This window comes from Diaporthe amygdali (assembly GCF_026229845.1).
Source record: "Diaporthe amygdali strain CAA958 chromosome Unknown NODE_35_length_488319_cov_65_809586, whole genome shotgun sequence".
NCBI classification, from domain to species: domain Eukaryota; kingdom Fungi; phylum Ascomycota; class Sordariomycetes; order Diaporthales; family Diaporthaceae; genus Diaporthe; species Diaporthe amygdali.
This window is the reverse complement of record NW_026517055.1, coordinates 419,698-438,631: the sequence shown is the minus strand read 5'-3', so window position 1 is coordinate 438,631 and position 18,934 is coordinate 419,698. Positions and strand designations below refer to the sequence as shown.

Genomic DNA, 18,934 nt, shown 5'->3' with positions numbered 1-18,934 from the left:
CCGTGTGACACCCAGCACACTGTATGGAGACATTGTGGGGGAGTTGGGCTGTAGGATCGAATGTGAACCCGCAAATGATGTCGCGACCGCCTTCACAGCTGCCGCAGCTGAGATCCTTCGCCCAGGGGACGTGGAGATCGGAAACAAACTCATCACCTCCAGAAGCATACGGAACACTGGTAGTCGAGGCGGAAAATAAGATCGACCTCCCCCACAATCCTTTTGAATCCTCCGGAGCCGCCGCGCTTACTGTCAACTTACAGGCTTTAAGCTATGGAGATGCCACAGTATCCGTCTCGAGCCCGACATTTCTACCTGGTCTTCCGCTTGGACCAAGATAACGCCACACTCCGGCGCATCAAGCGAAAACTGATGACAATGTCCTCAAAGCGCTTCAATGCCAAAGATAGCAGTGTTCTTAATGTCTTTCTTGGCCCGACTGAGAAACACTGAAAGATTAGCGCAAGGCTTCTTTGAGCCAGATACTGGTTTCTAGACGTATAATCACTCAATGAATCCACGTGATATGCAGAGTCTCTCCTTATCAGAATTCTTGTCGCACATAGCTTGTGGGACATCAGGAACAATCGCTCAGAGGAGCTGCTTGTGTTACTGAGTCGAACCCACTTTGCTTCAGCCCCAGAAACGCACGGGGCGGCCGACGACACGTCAAGCGTTTAAACTGACAATGGCAAGCGAATAAGAAAAGCTGATGCCTACTGTATAATGGGCCTTTTTGTTTGTGTAACGTGGGACAGCTGTGGATTATACTGATGAATTGTGGACTGCCTCAGGGTTCTTTTGCCATGAATGAATATCGCCAAACAAGACGCCTTGACCACTTCCCCTTGCCTCTCAGACCACGTTCTGAACTGAACACTCGGTTCTATGGTCAATGATACACATATCTCGAGGTACGATGAAGGGGCGTCTCCATCAAAGGAAGTGGTCCGCTTCGCAGGCATCAAAATTTTATCCGACTCTTCGTCCCAAAACATCGTGAACCGGGACGATCAATGATGGAGCCGTAGTCTAAGTGAGTCTCTCAGGTAAACAGCATTGGCCCATAATGCTTGATATGGGCAAAATACTATCACTGCCGACGATGGCAGTGGAATTAGACGAATCCTTCAAGGTTCAGGAGGCAGAATTCTGCCAGCTGAATGGAATCAATCTGTGGACCGAAAGCGTACAGAGTGAAAGAGGCTCGTTGTCGCACCGAAATGTCTGTTTCGTCTCGTGTATAAAGATGAGCGTCTGTCTCGTCCATTCGACAGAATAATCATCACCATCATCATCATCATCATCAACAACACTCTCCAACCAATCAACACTCTCACACAACCACTCTACAAAATCACTCTTTTGTGACAACAACTTCTCACCTTCTCTCCACAACCCACCAACAAACCAACCACCATCAAAATGCAGTTCTTCACCAAGGCCACCATCTCCGCCGCTGCTCTGACCGCCATGGTCCAGCTCTCTCCGGCTCCCATTGTCATTGCCATCCCCATTGCCCTGGATGTCGGCCTTGGCACAGCGGCCGCCTGTGTCAGCGCCGCCGCCGGTGTCGCCGGCACCGTCGTCGGCGCTGTCAAGCGCGACTCCATCGGCAACCCCCAGCACCCCCACCAGGTCCGCGCCGCCCTCGAGTCTCGCCAGGAGATGAACCAGGCCGCTTGGCAGAGCTGCAAGGACCAGCTCGCTGGTGCCAGCCTCAACTTCAGCGCCGACTCCCCCGGCAGTGAGTTTCCCCCGCAGTCTTCCTCTCTCTCTCTCCCTTCCTCACCAGTAATTTCTGTTTACTGACCCAACTCACAGACGTCCTCGTCACCGGCATCCCCTCGTCTTGCATGACCCTGCTCACCGTGCTTACTGGTGACTACAACGCCGGCAACCCTCTGCCCATGGGCTCCGACTCGGCCCTGTTCCGTGACCTGAGCAACGACGACATCAACAACCTCCAGAGCGCTCTCAGCGCCAACCAGTAAACGCTGCCTCTATTCTGAGGACTCGATCAATAACACGCTTACTGGTGGAACGGCAATGATGATGGTAATGCACGGCTGACTGGAAGGCATGTGGCATGTGTACATCTTGTGTGAAACATGGGGTTTATTGGACTGTATTTAATTTTAGACTCGTACATAATTATACTCATTCCCCGGCCGGGACTTATAACTATCTCTCGCTCTACTGTGATGGGTTTCGAAGATTCCACATTCCTCGCTGAGCCTTTTTTTCCTCTGAGACTATTTGAAAAGCAACCAAACACCATTTCGTTGAAAAAAGAAAAACACATACACAATTACCTATTGATGTAGACTTCGAGATAAATTACATCAAATTTGAGATTTGACTGGTCATAGAGTGTCTCACTCTCATTCTATCTTCACAGTGTTTGGCAGCGAAGTAGCCCCCATTATTCTCCTCGATAATATCCTCGACTGTGGTTTCAATACGGTTTCAATCACATAAGTCTTCATATGCTCACGAGCGGAAAAGCCGGGATTCAAATAACAAAGTTATCATTTTTAACATCTAGAGATCACGACGCAAAACCATTCCCGTCATTCTCAAGCGACCAGTCACGATCGGCGTCCTCCACCCTTGACAGTAGGTCAATATTCATATAAATCACAGTCCCGAGGCAGTTCAGACATGTGTCAGGCATGACGCGGGTCAAGACTCCAAAGTTCTCGCAGGCGTAGTCCACAATATCAGTGGCGAACTTGACCATCCGATCAATTTGAGTGCAATCTTTAGTATCGAAGCTGTCTAACCTGAATTTTACGAGGATAGACTCATCGTTTGTGGCTTTCTTGAAGGCTTTAAGAAATTTGGTCTGGTCTGGGATGTCAAGGTTGTGGGCGCGGTGGCTCAGGAAGTCATCGGCGATGCGCGCCCAGAAGGGGTGGATCTCCGGGCCGTCGTGCCACTCGAGCAGGGCGGCCTCATCTTTCAGTCTAAGGTACATGACCAGCTTTTGGACCAGGTGCCGATTAGAGATGCGGTCATTGCTGAAGGAAGACAATCTTGTTAGTAAGGAGACGACTATTCTCATGGCGTTGAGAGAGGAAAAGGGGGGGGGGGCTCCCATGGGATTAGCTATAGTTACTTCTCGTCTGACACCTCATCTAGGAGTTGGCTGTTTTGTTTGGATATTATGTTTTAAGTGCGTAGGAGGCGTGCTAAAAATGTTTGCTGGAGAACGTTCTGTTTGAGGCTTGATAATCAAGATTCAAGAAATAATGGTTGTCTGCCCGTTGCTTCTCAGATGGAACGAAGGGAGGAAAATCCCGGCACCTGCAATACTTGATTTTATAGTCTTAGTTCTGACACTTATGACTTGGAGTCCCTGACTTCCACGAAAGGCTCATTCAGCCCGCGCCGACAGTCCCGGCTAGTGAATGACAAGCTGGATCCAAGATTCAGTTGGAATCGGGTTGTCAAGCACGAAAAGTCTCAAATTGAATTGAGATTGAAACATTGAACATTGTGCTAGCGGATCCAATGACATAGATAGCGGAGATGGAGTTGCAACAATTGAATATTCATAGAATCCACAACAACACAAGGGTGACATGCGGGCTTACGTATGTACTCATTAAGCAGCGCAACTTTGCAATTCAGACAGGCTATTCAGTCCATTCGTGAAGTACCCAACCAGAACGCATTCATAGTCCTCAAAGCCCAACAAGCGACTTGACAGCATTCGCAATCGGCGGTATCGAGGTAAACAAGACAGTAATCGTTCCAAACAGGCTCATCGACAGGCTGGACAACGCAGCAGCCCTAGGATCCGTCCGAAGCAACAGCGCCGTTGCGACAGCGGAAGAGTTTGCGCCAAGCGTCACGCCGCGAGTGACATAGTCATCTATTGCAACAGCATGGGACACGTCAGCTGTTCCAGTCCTCAGGAAACGAACATCGATGGGGGAAAGAAAACAAGAGAAAAAGGATAAGAAAAACAAGTACCTACCCTCAGGAATCCTCAACCAAGTCAGCACCCTCCCACCAACAAGCGCACCAACAACGCCACTCATGATCGCCACGGCCGCGACAGTCCTCTCATCGCCGCCCAGATTGGACGTGGCGGGGATGGCGAGCGCGAGCGTCAGGCTTCTGCTCGCGAAGGCGAGGCTGCGCTGCGCCGAGATGCCGATGGCGAAGCAGATGGACGGGTATGCGTACAGGCTGCCGATGCTGAGGACGACGTTGGGCACAATGATAGCCGCGAAGTGCTCAACCAGCTCGCGCCGGTACTGATACATGGGCAGGGCGAGACTGACGATGGAGGCGTCCAGCACCGTAGAGAGGATGTCACCTGCACCGGGGAGGTGGCTTGCTGTGGGGCTGGTGGTCGCATGTTCCCAGAGCTGGAGGTACTTATTGCCTGTGGTGTATTGTTGTAGAATGCTGTTGAGAGACTGGCGGTGGGCGAGGCCGAAGAGCCAGAGGCCGAGGACGGCCAGGAGGGCTGAGACTATGACGGGGTGGAGGACTTGTTTCCAGTTTGGTGGGAGAGATAGCGCAACGAAGTACATTAGGACTGTGAAGCTCAGTTGAAGGGGCATGGCATATCCATTGGCGTAGTAGATGGGCAGACCGACGAAAATCAGGACAGAGAGGTAGATAATAGTATTGACATGCCTCTGGATGATGGCAGCCCAGAGGCGTGCTCGTGGTGGAGCTGGCGGACTTTGTGACGGAAGTGGTGGCGGACTCGCAAATGGCTCTGGGAGGTCTGGGCTTGCACGGGTAGGAACATGCTCGGTGATGGGTTGGATATGGGTTGGTTCATGGGACTGACCCGGTGCAGTAAGGTCATCGAGAGCGATAGCTGATGTCTGCGCCGAGACATCTGTGGACAGAGGAGGGGTCTCCTGAGGAGGAGGAGTCCTGGTGAGGTCGATCTCGTCTTCCTGGGGCCCCAGCTCTTCAGCCCTTGTGGCCTGGGCTTTCTTATGCGAGCCAGTGACGAGTTGTAGTCCTCGGGTCATGTAAGCCGTGCCAACGAACATGGCGACGAAGCCGACAGCTGCGTGGGACACGCAATGGTTAGCGAACTGTGCGATGACCATTCGAGGTTTTCCGCTGACATACCAAACACAGCGATTATCTTCCCGACTTCGACGGCTCTGATAGGAGGACTCAGAGGCAGCGTAATAAACGTTGGCGTGAAGAGGATGCTTATCCAGCGCAGCGACCAGCCAGCCTGTCCACCACATCAGCTCACGATCTCTCTTTGGCGCACAAGATTGTCGAGAGATACTCACGGGAACGTCAATGACAGCGACAATGTGACGCGTTCGATGGCCTCCAATGACCAGCTCACAGATCCAGAGGCCGGCGAAGAGCAGCAACATGCACGCTACGGAGGCAGGGAATGAGACCGAGACATGTTTGAAGAGGGTGTCGACGCCGAAGCACGCCGTGAGGATCACAAGGATACCGGTAGGCACTGAGAGCCATGACTGCAGTGTCTTCTCACGAGAGTTCCAAAGTGCCTGTGAGACGTCAGATTGATCTCATCAAGGCTCTGGTCCGGAACAAGGCGATGCCGGTGGAGTGAGTCAATTTGCACGTACCAGCTTCGTGGCAGTCAGTGTGTCGGCGGCGATCTCCAGCAGACCAGCCGTATTTGTTGCGAAGCGATTGAAGGAGCCGGCCATGATCAGCTTCAACAATGGAGAGGCCGAGGTGTGGCAGCCATTGCAGCATTGCATGTGCAGATGCATGAAAAGGTGCATCTATCGACTGGGCTGCCGGTGTCTCCGGCGAACGACCGCCTTGGCGAGACCGGAACCGGATCGCGCCGGTCCACAGCAGAACTAGGTTTATGTATGCTGCGGTCTCTACCCAGGCACGAGCCAATTAAAATCTAAGCAGCTGGATAAGATCAGGCAGTTGGCCCCCAAAAAGTTGTAATAAATTCATCAACTAAACTGATGAGAAGCTCTTCTTGCTTTCCTCGGTACCGTGTCTCGAAAAGTCCACGAAAAGGAAGATCCCATGCCGCCAGCTTGGGAGAAACAACGCAAACCATCCACCTTCCCAATTCCACTCCCACTTGATATCATCGTGAGAATGAGGACGCCCAAAAAGAATTGACTCAGTTCCCATGCCGAGAACGAGGACTTTTAGAGATAGGCCTAATTGCTCATGCCATGATGTGTGCCAACAACCAGACTTAGAGAACCGAATTTAAGCCCCCTTGCGAACGCCTTCTCCTTCAAGGTCGCAACCAAGCAACAAGCCGAACTTTACCTTCTTTCGATCATCCACAGGGTTGATGAAGACCTCGTTGCCCTGGTGACCTTTGTAGATTTGCATGACCTTCACGAGACAATCACGTGGTTCATCCATAGCTTTGAGAGGGACCACAGGCTTGTCGCGCAACTTGAGGGGAAGGAATTCGAAAAACTTCTTCGGACAGAGTTGAAGGTATTCCTTCTGCATGTCAGAGAAATGCGCCAGCTGGAAAGGGGCGCTCTTCGGCCCGTCAGATGTTCTGAGTTCGTAACCTCGCTGGCGCGCATGATCTGCGTCGAAGTATTAGTGAGCTTGATTTGACCAGAATTGAGGGAATACTTGCTTTTGTATTGGTCAAACCAAGTCATTTCTCGCTTGAGCCTCACATCCATCACATAGTAGAACTCCTCAAGGTTGGGAAAGCAATCTAAGAAGCAGGCCTGCTCCATTGGGCAAGCCTTGTAATCAAAGCATCCCATCCGTGCTGCAGCCGGGCAATAGCACTGGAAGGGGCCGCGATCACTGGCGGCACTGTGAGTCTTCTTGTAGTGGACTGCCACACGCTTGAAATCCTGCATTAGGTGACGGATGCCGTTGATCTGCATCCGAGGGGTGGAATGCTCGAACCAGGCTGACGCAGCCGCTGTCTCTCCTCGCTCAAATTCGATGATGACCAGATCTGTGGCAACGTCGATGGCAGCACCGCGGCGGTAAATGTTTGGAGTCTTCAAGACAATGGGTTGAAATTTAATCATGGCATTTTGGAATCCAGTCTGGAAGCTGATGTTGGCGAGTTTTGAAAAGGCCTCATGTGACTTCTGGGTGATGGGCTTGTTGGAGCCTTCGAGATTTGCCTTCTCATTATCTGCTTTCACGAGGTCTCGTTCGTCGAGCCTTGGCTCTTCGAATCTCGATCTCTTCTTCTCCTCTCCCGTTTTGCTCTTCCCTTTCTTGTCCCTTTCTGTCTTGCCTTCTCGGTTCTCATCTCCTGTCTTAGGTGGGAGCTTGTAGTTCCGGTTCCATAGCATTGACTTCCATTGACGGTAGGCCGACGGGTCATAATGGCTTGGAATAGCTTGGAGGTCGATTGTCCATGGCGCATTCGAACCAGGCCCGGTGATGGGCCGTCTTGGTTTCAGGATTTTGAAAGTATGGCAAGCTGGCTTCTGTATGACGTGGGCCCAGATCATTTGCTGTATCTCAGCCGGAAATCTCGAAAACTTCATCCCTTTCTCAGGTTTCTTGACATGCTTTCGAACCTTTTTGGGAGACGGAGAGAGAGGCGGGGTATCGCCATTCCTTTGGGCTCGCAGTTTGGCTTCAATCCTCGCGATGGCTGGAGGCGGCATGATGACTGGCTGAGCTGGGTGAACGGCAATATCAAGATGGCAATGGTCCTGGTTGATCCACAGCTGGAAACGGGAAGATGAGGTGGATCTAATACGATGTGAAATTTGGAAAGCTCGGCGAGCAAGAAGATGTGGCCCACTCCCAAACTACACAGAATGTCAGTCCAGGGGTGAGGATCGGAGTTGGATGGGGAGCAAATACCACAATTGCAGTTTGGAAATGATGCAAAAGAACTAAAAGCAGGCCTCCGCGGGTATTGTCAGGAAATACGGACGAACAGGCTGTCGCAGAAGCTCTGGGTCAAGCAACTAACGCGATGACGAAAATCGGAAAGTGAAAATAGGAAATGAGTCCTGAATGGTATCAAAGCTACCACCGCTTTCTGGACGAACTTCTTAAAGGTTGGAAGCGCGTAGAGAGCGCCTGTATTTGAGTCTGAAGAGGTAAACGTCCTGCCCATACCCGAGAGGAGGGAATTTGCGATTTGAACGGTTGACAGAAGGATCCTGACTTGGTCCTAGGGTTTCTGGGAAGGTAGATAAGACAGGTCAAAATAAGAATGTTGCCTGTCCAAGTTATCTCCCACGAAAAGCACAGGCTGAGGAGACAATCAAACCGTTGCCTGTTGCAAACAGGAGTGAAGATCGATCATCAAGTGGTCGCAGAGACTGGTGAAAGGTATGGTGTCTGTGAAGAGACAAGCCGCGTAGTAGACAAACGATTACCAGTAGCAATTCCGAAAAGGATCAAATTGCCAAGAAACGCGGTAGTTCCAGCAGATTTGGTCTGTCGAAAACCAACAAAAGTGATCGAGTGATTGGAAGTTGCGTCGTAGACAGAGGAGTCCAAGATTGGACCTGCTACCCAAATCTGAAATTCCTGACGGCCGGGAAACGCAACCAAGATCGCTGTTTTAGTCGGCTGTCGAAGAGGTCACAGCTTCAATGACCGCTGGCTGCCCATTTGTCACTCCCAAGATGGAGGGTGACACTTGAACGAGATGCCAGAATCGTACTGGGAAAGCAGTTTGCCACTTTTAGATGTGCCTGTTTGAAGACAATTCCGGCAGGCAGGGTGAGAGAGAAGGGTTTCCCAACAGGCTTGCTTTGACAGTCTTCCGACAGCCTGTCAACAGCTGCCAGTTTTCGAAAATGACCGCACACCTCACCGGCGGACTGTGCCAGTGCACGTATTGGATTCTGTCGGTCTCCGAGCATGCCAGATCAGTGACAGGCCCACACTACTGGCGCAGGTTCTCACAACCATTGCCATTCCACACCATAGCTGGCATTCTGAGTCGCCATGATGGCCATCATCATGAAGACGTCGGCCTCTGGTGTGGCGATTCACGCTCGCTCTCCCGGGATCACGGCTTAGATGCCAAGAGACCTGTAAAAGTCTTGGGTCCAAGAAGAGATGTGCGTCGAGATCCCACACGTCCACCCAAGCGTCACGCCCCGAACGCTCAGGGCTGAGGCTGTCACGACCGGACCACCGCCGCAGCACCGAATTTTGGCACGATGGTGGCCTCTTAAACGGGGCGCTCCGGTCGTTCAAGTCGCACACTTCTCTTTGGCGTCGGGTAAATGCAAAGCTCTGAGAAAATTCTCCGGAGGGGTGTCGCTTGCATAAAGAGTACACACAAAATGATGTGGATGATGCCGACCGACTCCTCGTTGTTTTATCAGCACCAAAATGGCGATGAATACTTCGGTTCTCAGGTGGCAGAAGAAGCAGCCCACGCGCGCCGCCTTCCTACCTCGCGGCGACTGCAGCAAGGTTTTTGACGCACGTGCTGCTGAAGCTATCACGGGTACCTTGCTCGCTCTCCGGATATGACTAGGGCTTGTGGGATAAGTGTTTGACGACATTTATGACATTCAAGTCAGGCGCTTGAAACGTCTTCTCATTACTGAAGGCTAGGATAGTATGAGTACGGGCATGAAAGATGCTGCCAAAAAAGAAGTTCTTGCACTGGCTCCAACGAGCACCCTGATGTAGACCACCCGCAAGTCTAGATATTCATCGACGCGAATCGCGCCTTCCCGGTCTTCCTATGCGCAGTTTCTGCCCGGACCTGCTGTTGTCCGAGCCATGGTCCCACTTCAGATCTGTCTCACAGTACTCACTAGGTACCTAGGAGCTGTATGACTGTGTCCGACTTTGGAGGCCGGACCTGTGCAGTATGCTGGCTTTTCCAGCCGTAGCAACAGCCGGCCGTGGTCAACACTATGTGGACCAACAGTACCTTGACATGGGCATCATAAAGATGGAGGAAGATGCAAGCTTGAAGAAATAACACTTTGCTTTCACTCAGCCTGTGCATGGTCTCAATCTTTGGGCATATGCGAAGAATTAATCGGCCCATGGTCCCAGCCCTCCCTGGACCTTAAGAAGTTCTCCACCCGGTCCTCCCTCGTCAAGAGTGCCTTCTCCCTCTTGCGGCGCCACATCTCCTCACTGATCCGGACATCCTTCTTCTCCTGCATGTCAACCAGGTACATTCCATGGTTACCCGCCCTCGTGGCCTGGCCCCAGCCACCTATCAGCACGAAGACGCAGATCGACAACACGAACAGGCCATTGCTCATGTAGCGCGGCTCAGAGCGGCCGGCGGCACCGTCGCGGCGGCTGTTGTTCTCCCAGTGCCAGCGCTCCCAGTCCTCCCAGGTGGCGTTGTGGGCGGCGGAGCCGGTTTGGGAGCGCCAGGCCCGGTCGGCCTCGCGGAAGGCGGTGTTGGACATGTCGGAGGTTCCGCCCCATCCGGCGCCGTAGAGGTCGTAGGCGCGGCGCTTGGCCGGGTCGGAGAGGATGTCGTTGGCGGCGACGACGAGGCGGTAGCGCTCTAGCTTCGCCTTGTGGGAGAGGGCGGCGGTGCCGGCACCGCCACCGTGCAGGCTGGAGGAGGAGGTGTGGGCGTGGCGGTCTGGGTGGTAGAGCTTGACGAGCTGGTAGAAGGTCTTCTTGCTGTAGGGGGTGGTCTTGGCCTGGTCGAAGATCTCGTAGGGGGTCGGGTTCTTGGACTTGGGCCAGTTCGGAGAGGCCGGGTCGTCATCGTTGCCACGAGATTCGTCTCGGACGGTGGCGTATTGTCGTGATGAACGCCATTGGGTCGGTCTTGCTGGTATTATCCTGCATAGTGGTCGCAGAGGTGCCGCTGGAGTTGCTGTGGACGTCGATGTCGAGGCAGAGGGCGGACTGATCGATGACGTTATAGACACGGGTGCGGATGTGTGGAGAGAGAGGGCCGAGGAGAGGCTGCCGCTGGAGCACAGGGCGATGGTGGGCTTCTTCAAGAGCATGGTGGGCTTGAGGGGTGAGGCCGTCGGACAGAGACCATCGTGTCTGCTTTCTGCTGCCTGGTATTTGAGGACGAGACTGAAGATGGTTGCTGTAGGAAACTTGCGCAAACATGCGCAGTGTTGCGCAAGTAAACTGCAGGGTCACTGACCACCACCGACGACCGCTTGCGGAGATAGTCCACTAGGGACCTGAGCCGACCGATCTCACGCCAGGTTCCAGGTGGACGGAATCACGGCCCATCATTGGCTGGTTTGTGGCCCTGCCCCGCGTCTGTCGATGGTCCCTTGCTGCTTCCAACGCTCTTGGATTGGTACCGTGCCACGTCTTGGTGGGGGCAGTTCTATCTGTGATGTCTGTACTGGAGGATGAAGGAACGAATGGATGAATGTGGATTTGGCTGACCAGGACGAGAACACAGGAGACTGAGACTTGAATCGAATCTTGGTGCCAGTGCTGCGATCTGCTGCAAATGCGAGGTGAGGGGTCGAGCGACGTACCGCAGGATCCACCCCTCCGAGCGAATCGGTACGTACCTCCGTAGTCCGTTCTCAATCTGACCAATCGCCAGCTGGCTTTGCGACAAGGAACCCCCGTCCCAGCGTCTGAGCCTGCCTGCTTCAAGCCTGCAGCTGGCGTTGAGCCGCTAGGGGCCTGGCAAAATCAAGTGTGTGCTCGTCAGTCAACCTTCAACGTCTAGTCTAGTCTTGCCTGGACGGACTACTGCCTTCCAAATCGTCCTGTCACCACCACAACCAACACTGCACATTCTTCCTCCCACCAACGCCTGCAAAGGGACGAAAACAACACCACAACCTCCACAAAAGCCATCAAGACTGCCATCAGAGCACATTTCAAGCCTGTTGAGCTGAACCTGCATCCTTCCAGCGCGCCCAAACCTGCCTGCATCACTCTCAAACAGAGCTCTCTCGATCGCGACTCGACCCTTCTTCCTGTCCCCCCCTTCCACTCGACGACGACAGCGACCTCGACCAAAGCCACTGCTCACCACGCCTTGACCATCCTCACACCTCCTTATCATCATTTATTCGATCGCCAGCTGTTGCTGTCCCACATTTTTCTCCCACCCCGACCTTCGTAAGGCGACGTGGCGCGACCTCCCCCCGCCAGCCACCCCCATTCAATTATTCCTTGTCTTGTCGACGAACGAGCCAGAGCCAGAGACGGTCCATTGTGACTCGGATCTGAACACGCCAACAATAACACGCCTACCTCCTTTTTTGCGCATACGATCCTCCATCTTGGTCCCTAGCCAAGATGTCCGAACAATCAAATGTCGTCGTTGACCGTTTGACCGAGCAGCTGCGCGCAAGCACCGTGCAGGATGGAGCTTCCTCAGACGACTGGAAGTCGAAGCTGAACCTCCCTGCAAGGGACAACCGACACCAGACAGAGGTGTGTTTCCTTCCCCCACACGATTCATCTTGACCTCAGCGTTTGCATGCATGCCTTGAAATGAGCTTGCGGCTAATGGCTCGCCCCCCATTATGCAGGATGTGACCAACACCAAAGGCCTCGAATTCGAGGACTTCAAGCTTTCGCGCGACTTGATGATGGGCATTTTCGAAGCAGGTTTCGACAAGCCATCGCCCATCCAAGAAGAGAGCATCCCCGTCGCCCTGCAAGGCCGCGACATATTAGCACGAGCAAAGAACGGAACAGGAAAGACCGCTGCCTTCATCATCCCATGCCTCCAGAGAGTCAAGCCCCAAGTCTCCCGCATCCAATGCCTCATCCTCGTCCCCACCCGAGAGCTCGCCCTGCAGACATCACATGTGTGCAAAACCCTCGGCAAGCACCTCAACATCAACGTCATGGTCACAACCGGCGGCACCGGCTTGCGTGACGACATCCTCCGTCTCAGCGAACCCGTCCACGTCCTCGTCGGCACCCCCGGCCGAGTAGCAGATCTTGCACGTCAGAACGTTGCCGACTTGAGCGAGTGCCCAATGCTCGTTATGGACGAAGCAGACAAGTTGCTCTCGGTCGAGTTCCTGCAGTCTATTGAGGAGATCCTCGGACGTCACCCCAAGGACCGCCAGCTCATGCTCTTCTCCGCCACCTTCCCCATCTCCGTCAAGGACTTCTCCGACAAGCACATGACCACCCCTTACGAGATCAACCTCATGGACGAACTCACACTCCGCGGCATCACTCAATACTACGCTTTCATAGAGGAGAAGCAGAAGGTGCACTGCCTGAACACGCTCTTCTCTAAGCTGCAGATCAACCAGTCCATCATCTTCTGCAACTCGACCAACCGTGTCGAGCTGCTCGCCAAGAAGATCACCGAGCTCGGTTACTCCTGCTTCTACAGTCACGCCAAGATGCCTCAAGCTGCCCGAAACCGCGTCTTCCACGACTTCCGCAACGGAGTCTGCCGCAATCTCGTGTGCTCCGATCTGCTCACCCGCGGAATCGACATCCAGGCCGTCAACGTTGTCATCAACTTCGATTTCCCAAAGAACGCCGAGACGTATCTTCATCGTATTGGTCGTTCTGGCCGGTATGGCCATCTTGGTCTGGCTATCAACCTGATCAACTGGGAGGACCGCTTCAACCTTTATAACATTGAGCAAGACCTGGGTATTGACATCCAACCCATCCCCTCGACAATCGACAAGAGTCTTTACGTCTACGATAACCCCGAGTCCATCCCCCGTCCTATGAAGCCCGCCCAGCAGCAGCTGTCTCAGGCACAGCCCTCATCTTACCAACCCCAACCCCTCCAGCCACAATCGCAGCCCCAGGCCCAGCCGCAAAGCCAGGCGCCCGGCCAGAATGACTACCGCCATAATGGCCAGCACCGCCAGTACCAAGGAAACCGCCAAGGAGGTCCTCGGGGCGGTGGTTCAGGTGGTCGAGGTCGTGGCGGCTATCAAGGCCAGGGTCGGGGATTCCAAAATTACGGCGGCCAGCGAGGCGGCCGTGGTCAAGGGCCCCCAGCACCTGCACCACAGGCATAACTTACTCGTCATGTCTGTCTGTGGGTTGAATTCGGATACTCTTTTGTTTCATTTCTGTCACAATTCCTGATTGGAATTTTGAATTATTTTCTCTTCGACTTTCATGCTCTTTGGTTCTTACAGTCAGATGATATCCTAGACCGGATCGCGCTTTGAAGGGACCCTTTTGCCCTGCTAATTTCTCACTCTCCGCTGTTCACCTCTCGAAAACCCACTCGTCACCCTTCGGCGGCGGCACCACCAATAACGCTTTTCTGATGATACCAGCTTTCCTTGGGACGTTGGGCACGCCGTCGTCGCGGCCAGCAATCCGGCCATATTTGATATTTGGACAGCATTTGTGTTGCAAGAAGGGACACGGGGGCAGGCCGCGGTGTCTACGCTTCGTGGTAATGGCAATGGGTCCCCAAAAAATGAAGGGGTTGGTCCTAGATCTCTGATCTTATGCTTGTTGATGCTTTTTTCTTCTTCTGGAGGCGTATTTGGCGTTTTGCGAAAAGGATGGCATCATATATAACGGTGTCCGGAGTACCACCACGGTGAGACGGATGGAACCGGTCATGGAGTTGGATGGTTTTCCATTCACGGGCAGGCTTGCATGGGCAAGTGCGAATGCAAAATGAGGTCGGATTCTTTCGCCTCACTCAATGTGCCACCTGAAACGTGGCGCCGAGACGATATTATGTATCCACTGATGCATGTTTGCGGTACAAAGACGTGCGAGAGGAAAAGGGGAGGGTTTTTGCAACATTGGGTGCGCTGTACGGACGTGCTTACACGACTTTAACGGAACGAACTCATGATGGGGCGGAGGGTGCGATAACAGCGAACGATGGCGGCGGCACACGAGTGCTCGGACTCGGTGCTAGGACAAGACGGCCTGCAACCTGGCCTGTGACTGGATCTCTCTGCAGTGGATGCGGATTTCCAGCCGCGACATTGACACTGGGCTCATGTGGTCTGCAAACGCACCACAAGTGCCCTATGCTAACCAAGCGAGCATGCTTCTGCGAAGGCATACATCTCTACGACACGACAACTTTGGAGCTCATGGTGCGACCTCGCACCCACCTCGAGCCAGACACTACACCTCACTCTTCTGCGAACCGCCTTTCGTCCTGAGAATTGATGTGCAAGGGCAAGGACAGCTTTTCAATCTCAAAACACCACACGGTCCATTCTCACTCTGACCTGGGTGTCCATGGCTCAGACTATCGATTCCGGGGGGGCGAGCGGACGTCGCACTCGAAAAATTCAAATATCACCACACAAAATACCAGAAAAAGAAATGGAGGGGGAACAAGGGTTTTGATAGAAGGAATGCCGGGAACTCCTGAGGGCTTTCGGCATCAAGCCAGCTAGTAATCTTGGGGCTGCTATGCGCAGCGGTCATTGATCACGCATGGTGCGTGTGGCTGGGGCTTGATGGGTCTTGTTCCTGTGTTGTTACGTTCTTTCTGTCGGACCGGCCATATAACAGATAGTGCAAATTGGAGCACCGCTTTTCCCTCCTCCTTCTCCTCCTTCTCCTTCTCCTCCTCCTCCCTCCCTCTGGTCGTGCTGATCGCATCTTGTTCCATGTCCTGGTGTCGTCTTGATGTTCTCATGTCCGTGATGACAAGCTGCAAATACTTCGGTGTCCTCACGCATGACATACCTGCCGGTCTGGGTAGGAGCCTCGCCGTTGGGCGTCGTGATGGTGTAGTGGACCAGCGCTATGATCTGAAGGAACCTGTGTACGCGATCACGATGCCCAACACTCGACTCTGCCCTCGTCGTCGCCCTCGACCTCGCGTTGCCACAACTCACTCTTCCACGCCCACCTCCTCTGCCGCTGCCGCTGCCGCTCGCGGCAGCGGCACAAATTCATGCGAGATCGCACTCTTTCCGCTCAGGCATTGCTGTTCGATGCTGATGAGTGTGCAATGCGATGCGACCCTGGGGCTACATGCGGTACTGTTCCTCCGTCCGGCAACTTCCAGCAGGCAGCAGGGGGTGCCAATTTCTTGCAGCTCACCCGAGATCAACCTTGTAGAGTGAATTACCGATAGAAAATTTCGAAGCGGGATCTGTTTGGCCTCATCCTCGGCTTCCTTTGCTTCGGACTGGAGAGGTCGGCTGCCCGTTGGATGTTGGTGGCTTTGCTGTGCCGTACTAGGACAGGTACTAGACTAGAACTTTCTCTGTAAATATTACTAGCCTTCGTAAATATTACTAGCCTCTGTAATTATTACTAGCCTCTGTAAATATTACTAGCCTCTGTAATTATTACTAGCCCTCGTAAATTTTACGTCCCTTGACGCCCCGATCCGCATGCCCTGGATCCCGCATGCCTCGATACGCACGCCCCTGTCTGCCACACCTTCATGTGCGCAATGGGCCTCCTAGACGGCCACCTTCCACCTGGCCCCCTCCTTCAGGGCCCTTTCTAACCCTGGTCTTCTGTGACGCTAATGCAGCGAAGTGCTTATATCGTTCCAGGTTTGTCAAAGGTTTGGATGTAGTGATGGGAAGATACTTGCACGGAGCTATCCGTAGTGCTTATACAACACGTGGGCATTACCGTATCCAAGCCTCAATCTTCGGCGGTGAGCAAGGGTGTTCTTTCTAGTGTGCCCGTTGGTCCTGTGGCCAAGAATTATGTCCCTATATCATGCTCACCCTTTGGGCTACGATCTTCGACAGTTCACTTAGCTACAAGCTACAAAAAAAGAATGGTTGCATCCACACCTCTGGGCGTGGATGTGGTGCGTATAGCCAGAGATTCCAACTAGTCCAAGGAGAGGCAGCCGAACCGAGGCAGCAGTTCTGCGAGGCAGACATCACAGACGAATCAAGTCAGCCGAGAGATGCGTATCTAGACACCCAAGCGTGGTAGCGCGAGAATAGGAGGGTTGGATATATGGTCAAGATACTTTGGTACTCGGCCGGGCCCGACGTTGCTGTCTGTGTGATCTAGATACCAACTCCATATCCACCACCACCACCCAGCCGCTGCCAGGCACGCACGGGTGTATGCCGGCCCGGGGTGCGCAATCCAGAACAAGATATGGATGAGCCTTCTTGTGCCACGCCGGCTGCAAAGTCATGCTTCCCCGGATTACTACCTGCTCCACAGAACCCCTGAGTGCCACGTTGGACAGGGAGCATGGCCGGGCTGTCATGCGAGACTCTCCGGAGGCAGACCTGGGCATGGCATGGCATGACAGGGACATAGATCTGCGTCACCGGTTTATTGACCGCGTCTGACCTCGCCAAAGTGGGTGTCCTAGCCTGTGCCTCAGCCTGGCATTCCCGGACCTGGCTTCGGTGAGCCGCGGATGATCTTTAATATCTATGCATGGGCGCAGTCTTGCAGGACGGGGAAAACAAAATCAGGCGGGCCCTAGAACGTTTCGATGGACGGGCAGGACGAGCATCCGCATCCCGGTGGCTCCCCCGGCGCACCTCCGTCCCTCCGCCTTTCTCTCCTCATGCTGTGCAACACACCACCCCGCCTGTGTTTAGTTGCTGATGTGCCAGGCACGGCAGGCAAAGATTACCAGACAGGAGATGCACGCGTGCGACCGGGAAGACAGCCCTGGTCTCCCGGACCAGTCGTGCCCCCGCGATGGGGACGCCGCAGCGACAATCCTGCATGGGCCGGATGCACCGACTGCATAATATGTCTATTATGCACTGCGGACACCCTTCTCGCTCGCTGATCCTACCCCCTCCCCCAATTTTGCGCGCTTCTGCTGGTTCCGCGGCTGGCGCGGCGGAAGGGCCTGCTCGGCTGGGCCTGGCTGGCTACATCACATACATATACTGAGATCCTAGAAATGTATCAAGTGTGAGAGGTTTTGACTACTTCGATTTACCAGGGTCAATACGCCCAATGAAAGTATCCAGTACCTATTCAATTGAATCAATTCAGGGAGTAAAGTGCACATCATATATACATCCGCGCACGCATGTGTGCTCTCTCACCGGCCCGAATGGGAGTCCTGGATCCGTATGCAGCCCCCAAGCGGACGGGATGTTTTGTCCCACCTGTTCTCGAACGCGCGACCTTGAAACTGCCTTGGGATGGCCGGTACCCAGGTACAAAAAGAGAGGCGCGTCATCTTTAATTTCTTGCATGGTGGTTGACTGGCTCACCGCGAAGGAAGTCGGTGCACACCGGCCCCCTTTTCGCGGATCGGCGTAGTCGATTCACGCGCCGGCACGCTGGTCGGGCGTCCGAAGCTATCAATCGTGTGCTGGGCGGTTTGTTGGGCAGACCATGGTGTTTGGAGCGGTCGATGGTTGAGACTGTACCAGAATGTCTGTGTGTGCGGACATAAATACTCCATGTAACAATCGTGGCTCTGCCCGTCGACCTCTCTTGTTTTTCATCGCGAGGCTTTTGTGTTTTGTTGCTCGGCTCCATTGTCAAGACCAATCTGGAGCCACATAGACTAGAATTTCTTCATCATTCCTCCACTCCGTTTTCCTCCCTTGTCGGCCACTTGAACATGGCAAACTCGAAAACATCGTCAACACAAGCTCAAGAAGGCTCCCAAGAGAGGCAAGTTCTGCTCACTTTGCCTTCTGTCTCTAGTCAGGCATATACCATGCCCACTCTCCCCGTCAGGGGCACCGTCTACCTCCTCCCAGGGAAACAGTACAGGCTAGACTTGGCTTACACAATGCTAGGGCTAACCGGTCAAATCATAGCCACGATACCTCTAGCGGAGATGGTCAGGGGCAGCAATCCCCGTCCACCAACCACCAGGAAGAAGAGTCCGCAGGTGCACGAACAAGCTCATATCACCATGACAGCTTGGCATGCGCCATACAGAACGAAGATGCGGCAAGACGTGCGAAAAGACGCGCCGAGGAGGTAGCAGCGTCCCTGCGGCCGTTCAAGAAGCAGCACGCCGGCGGACGGAACTCAAATGGTCATCGTGATACCGCAGGCACTGGGTCGTGATGTGAGCTGGCGGGTTGATATGTGATGGACTTCGGCGTCATGGAAGGCATTTATCTTAGGTCGGACGATACACTGGGCTCTTGGA

The 18,934-nt window shown here is 53.7% G+C and overlaps 7 protein-coding genes across 7 annotated transcripts; 3 read left to right on the top strand and 4 right to left on the bottom strand.

The window, feature by feature from the left end:
* Nucleotides 1-1,425: 1,425 nt before the first annotated feature.
* On the top strand, nucleotides 1,426-1,994 carry J7T55_011337 (uncharacterized protein; the record flags this gene model as incomplete). The annotated part of the gene is made up of 2 exons (XM_053133231.1): nucleotides 1,426-1,747; nucleotides 1,825-1,994. The coding sequence occupies 2 exons, from the start codon at nucleotides 1,426-1,428 to the stop codon at nucleotides 1,992-1,994; spliced, it is 492 nt and encodes a 163-aa protein (XP_052989009.1).
* Nucleotides 1,995-2,551: 557 nt separating this feature from the next.
* Nucleotides 2,552-3,067, bottom strand: J7T55_011336 (uncharacterized protein; the record flags this gene model as incomplete). The annotated part of the gene is made up of 1 exon (XM_053133230.1): nucleotides 2,552-3,067. One exon carries the CDS (start codon nucleotides 3,065-3,067, stop codon nucleotides 2,552-2,554), a length of 516 nt encoding a protein of 171 aa, XP_052989008.1.
* A 622-nt stretch (nucleotides 3,068-3,689) lies between these two features.
* J7T55_011335 (uncharacterized protein) lies at nucleotides 3,690-7,607 on the bottom strand (the record flags this gene model as incomplete). Its single annotated transcript, XM_053133229.1, has 7 exons — nucleotides 3,690-3,880; nucleotides 3,986-5,044; nucleotides 5,110-5,221; nucleotides 5,283-5,513; nucleotides 5,595-5,684; nucleotides 6,274-6,498; nucleotides 6,645-7,607. The coding sequence occupies 7 exons, from the start codon at nucleotides 7,605-7,607 to the stop codon at nucleotides 3,690-3,692; spliced, it is 2,871 nt and encodes a 956-aa protein (XP_052989007.1).
* A 2,331-nt stretch (nucleotides 7,608-9,938) lies between these two features.
* Nucleotides 9,939-10,910, bottom strand: J7T55_011334 (uncharacterized protein; the record flags this gene model as incomplete). The annotated part of the gene is made up of 1 exon (XM_053133228.1): nucleotides 9,939-10,910. One exon carries the CDS (start codon nucleotides 10,908-10,910, stop codon nucleotides 9,939-9,941), a length of 972 nt encoding a protein of 323 aa, XP_052989006.1.
* A 1,276-nt stretch (nucleotides 10,911-12,186) lies between these two features.
* Nucleotides 12,187-13,895, top strand: J7T55_011333 (uncharacterized protein; the record flags this gene model as incomplete). Its single annotated transcript, XM_053133225.1, has 2 exons — nucleotides 12,187-12,324; nucleotides 12,423-13,895. 2 exons carry the CDS (start codon nucleotides 12,187-12,189, stop codon nucleotides 13,893-13,895), a joined length of 1,611 nt encoding a protein of 536 aa, XP_052989005.1.
* A 1,376-nt stretch (nucleotides 13,896-15,271) lies between these two features.
* Nucleotides 15,272-15,978, bottom strand: J7T55_011332 (uncharacterized protein; the record flags this gene model as incomplete). The annotated part of the gene is made up of 4 exons (XM_053133224.1): nucleotides 15,272-15,488; nucleotides 15,553-15,627; nucleotides 15,705-15,806; nucleotides 15,941-15,978. The coding sequence occupies 4 exons, from the start codon at nucleotides 15,976-15,978 to the stop codon at nucleotides 15,272-15,274; spliced, it is 432 nt and encodes a 143-aa protein (XP_052989004.1).
* A 2,512-nt stretch (nucleotides 15,979-18,490) lies between these two features.
* On the top strand, nucleotides 18,491-18,849 carry J7T55_011331 (uncharacterized protein; the record flags this gene model as incomplete). The annotated part of the gene is made up of 2 exons (XM_053133223.1): nucleotides 18,491-18,667; nucleotides 18,718-18,849. The coding sequence occupies 2 exons, from the start codon at nucleotides 18,491-18,493 to the stop codon at nucleotides 18,847-18,849; spliced, it is 309 nt and encodes a 102-aa protein (XP_052989003.1).
* Between the last annotated feature and the right edge of the window lie 85 nt (nucleotides 18,850-18,934).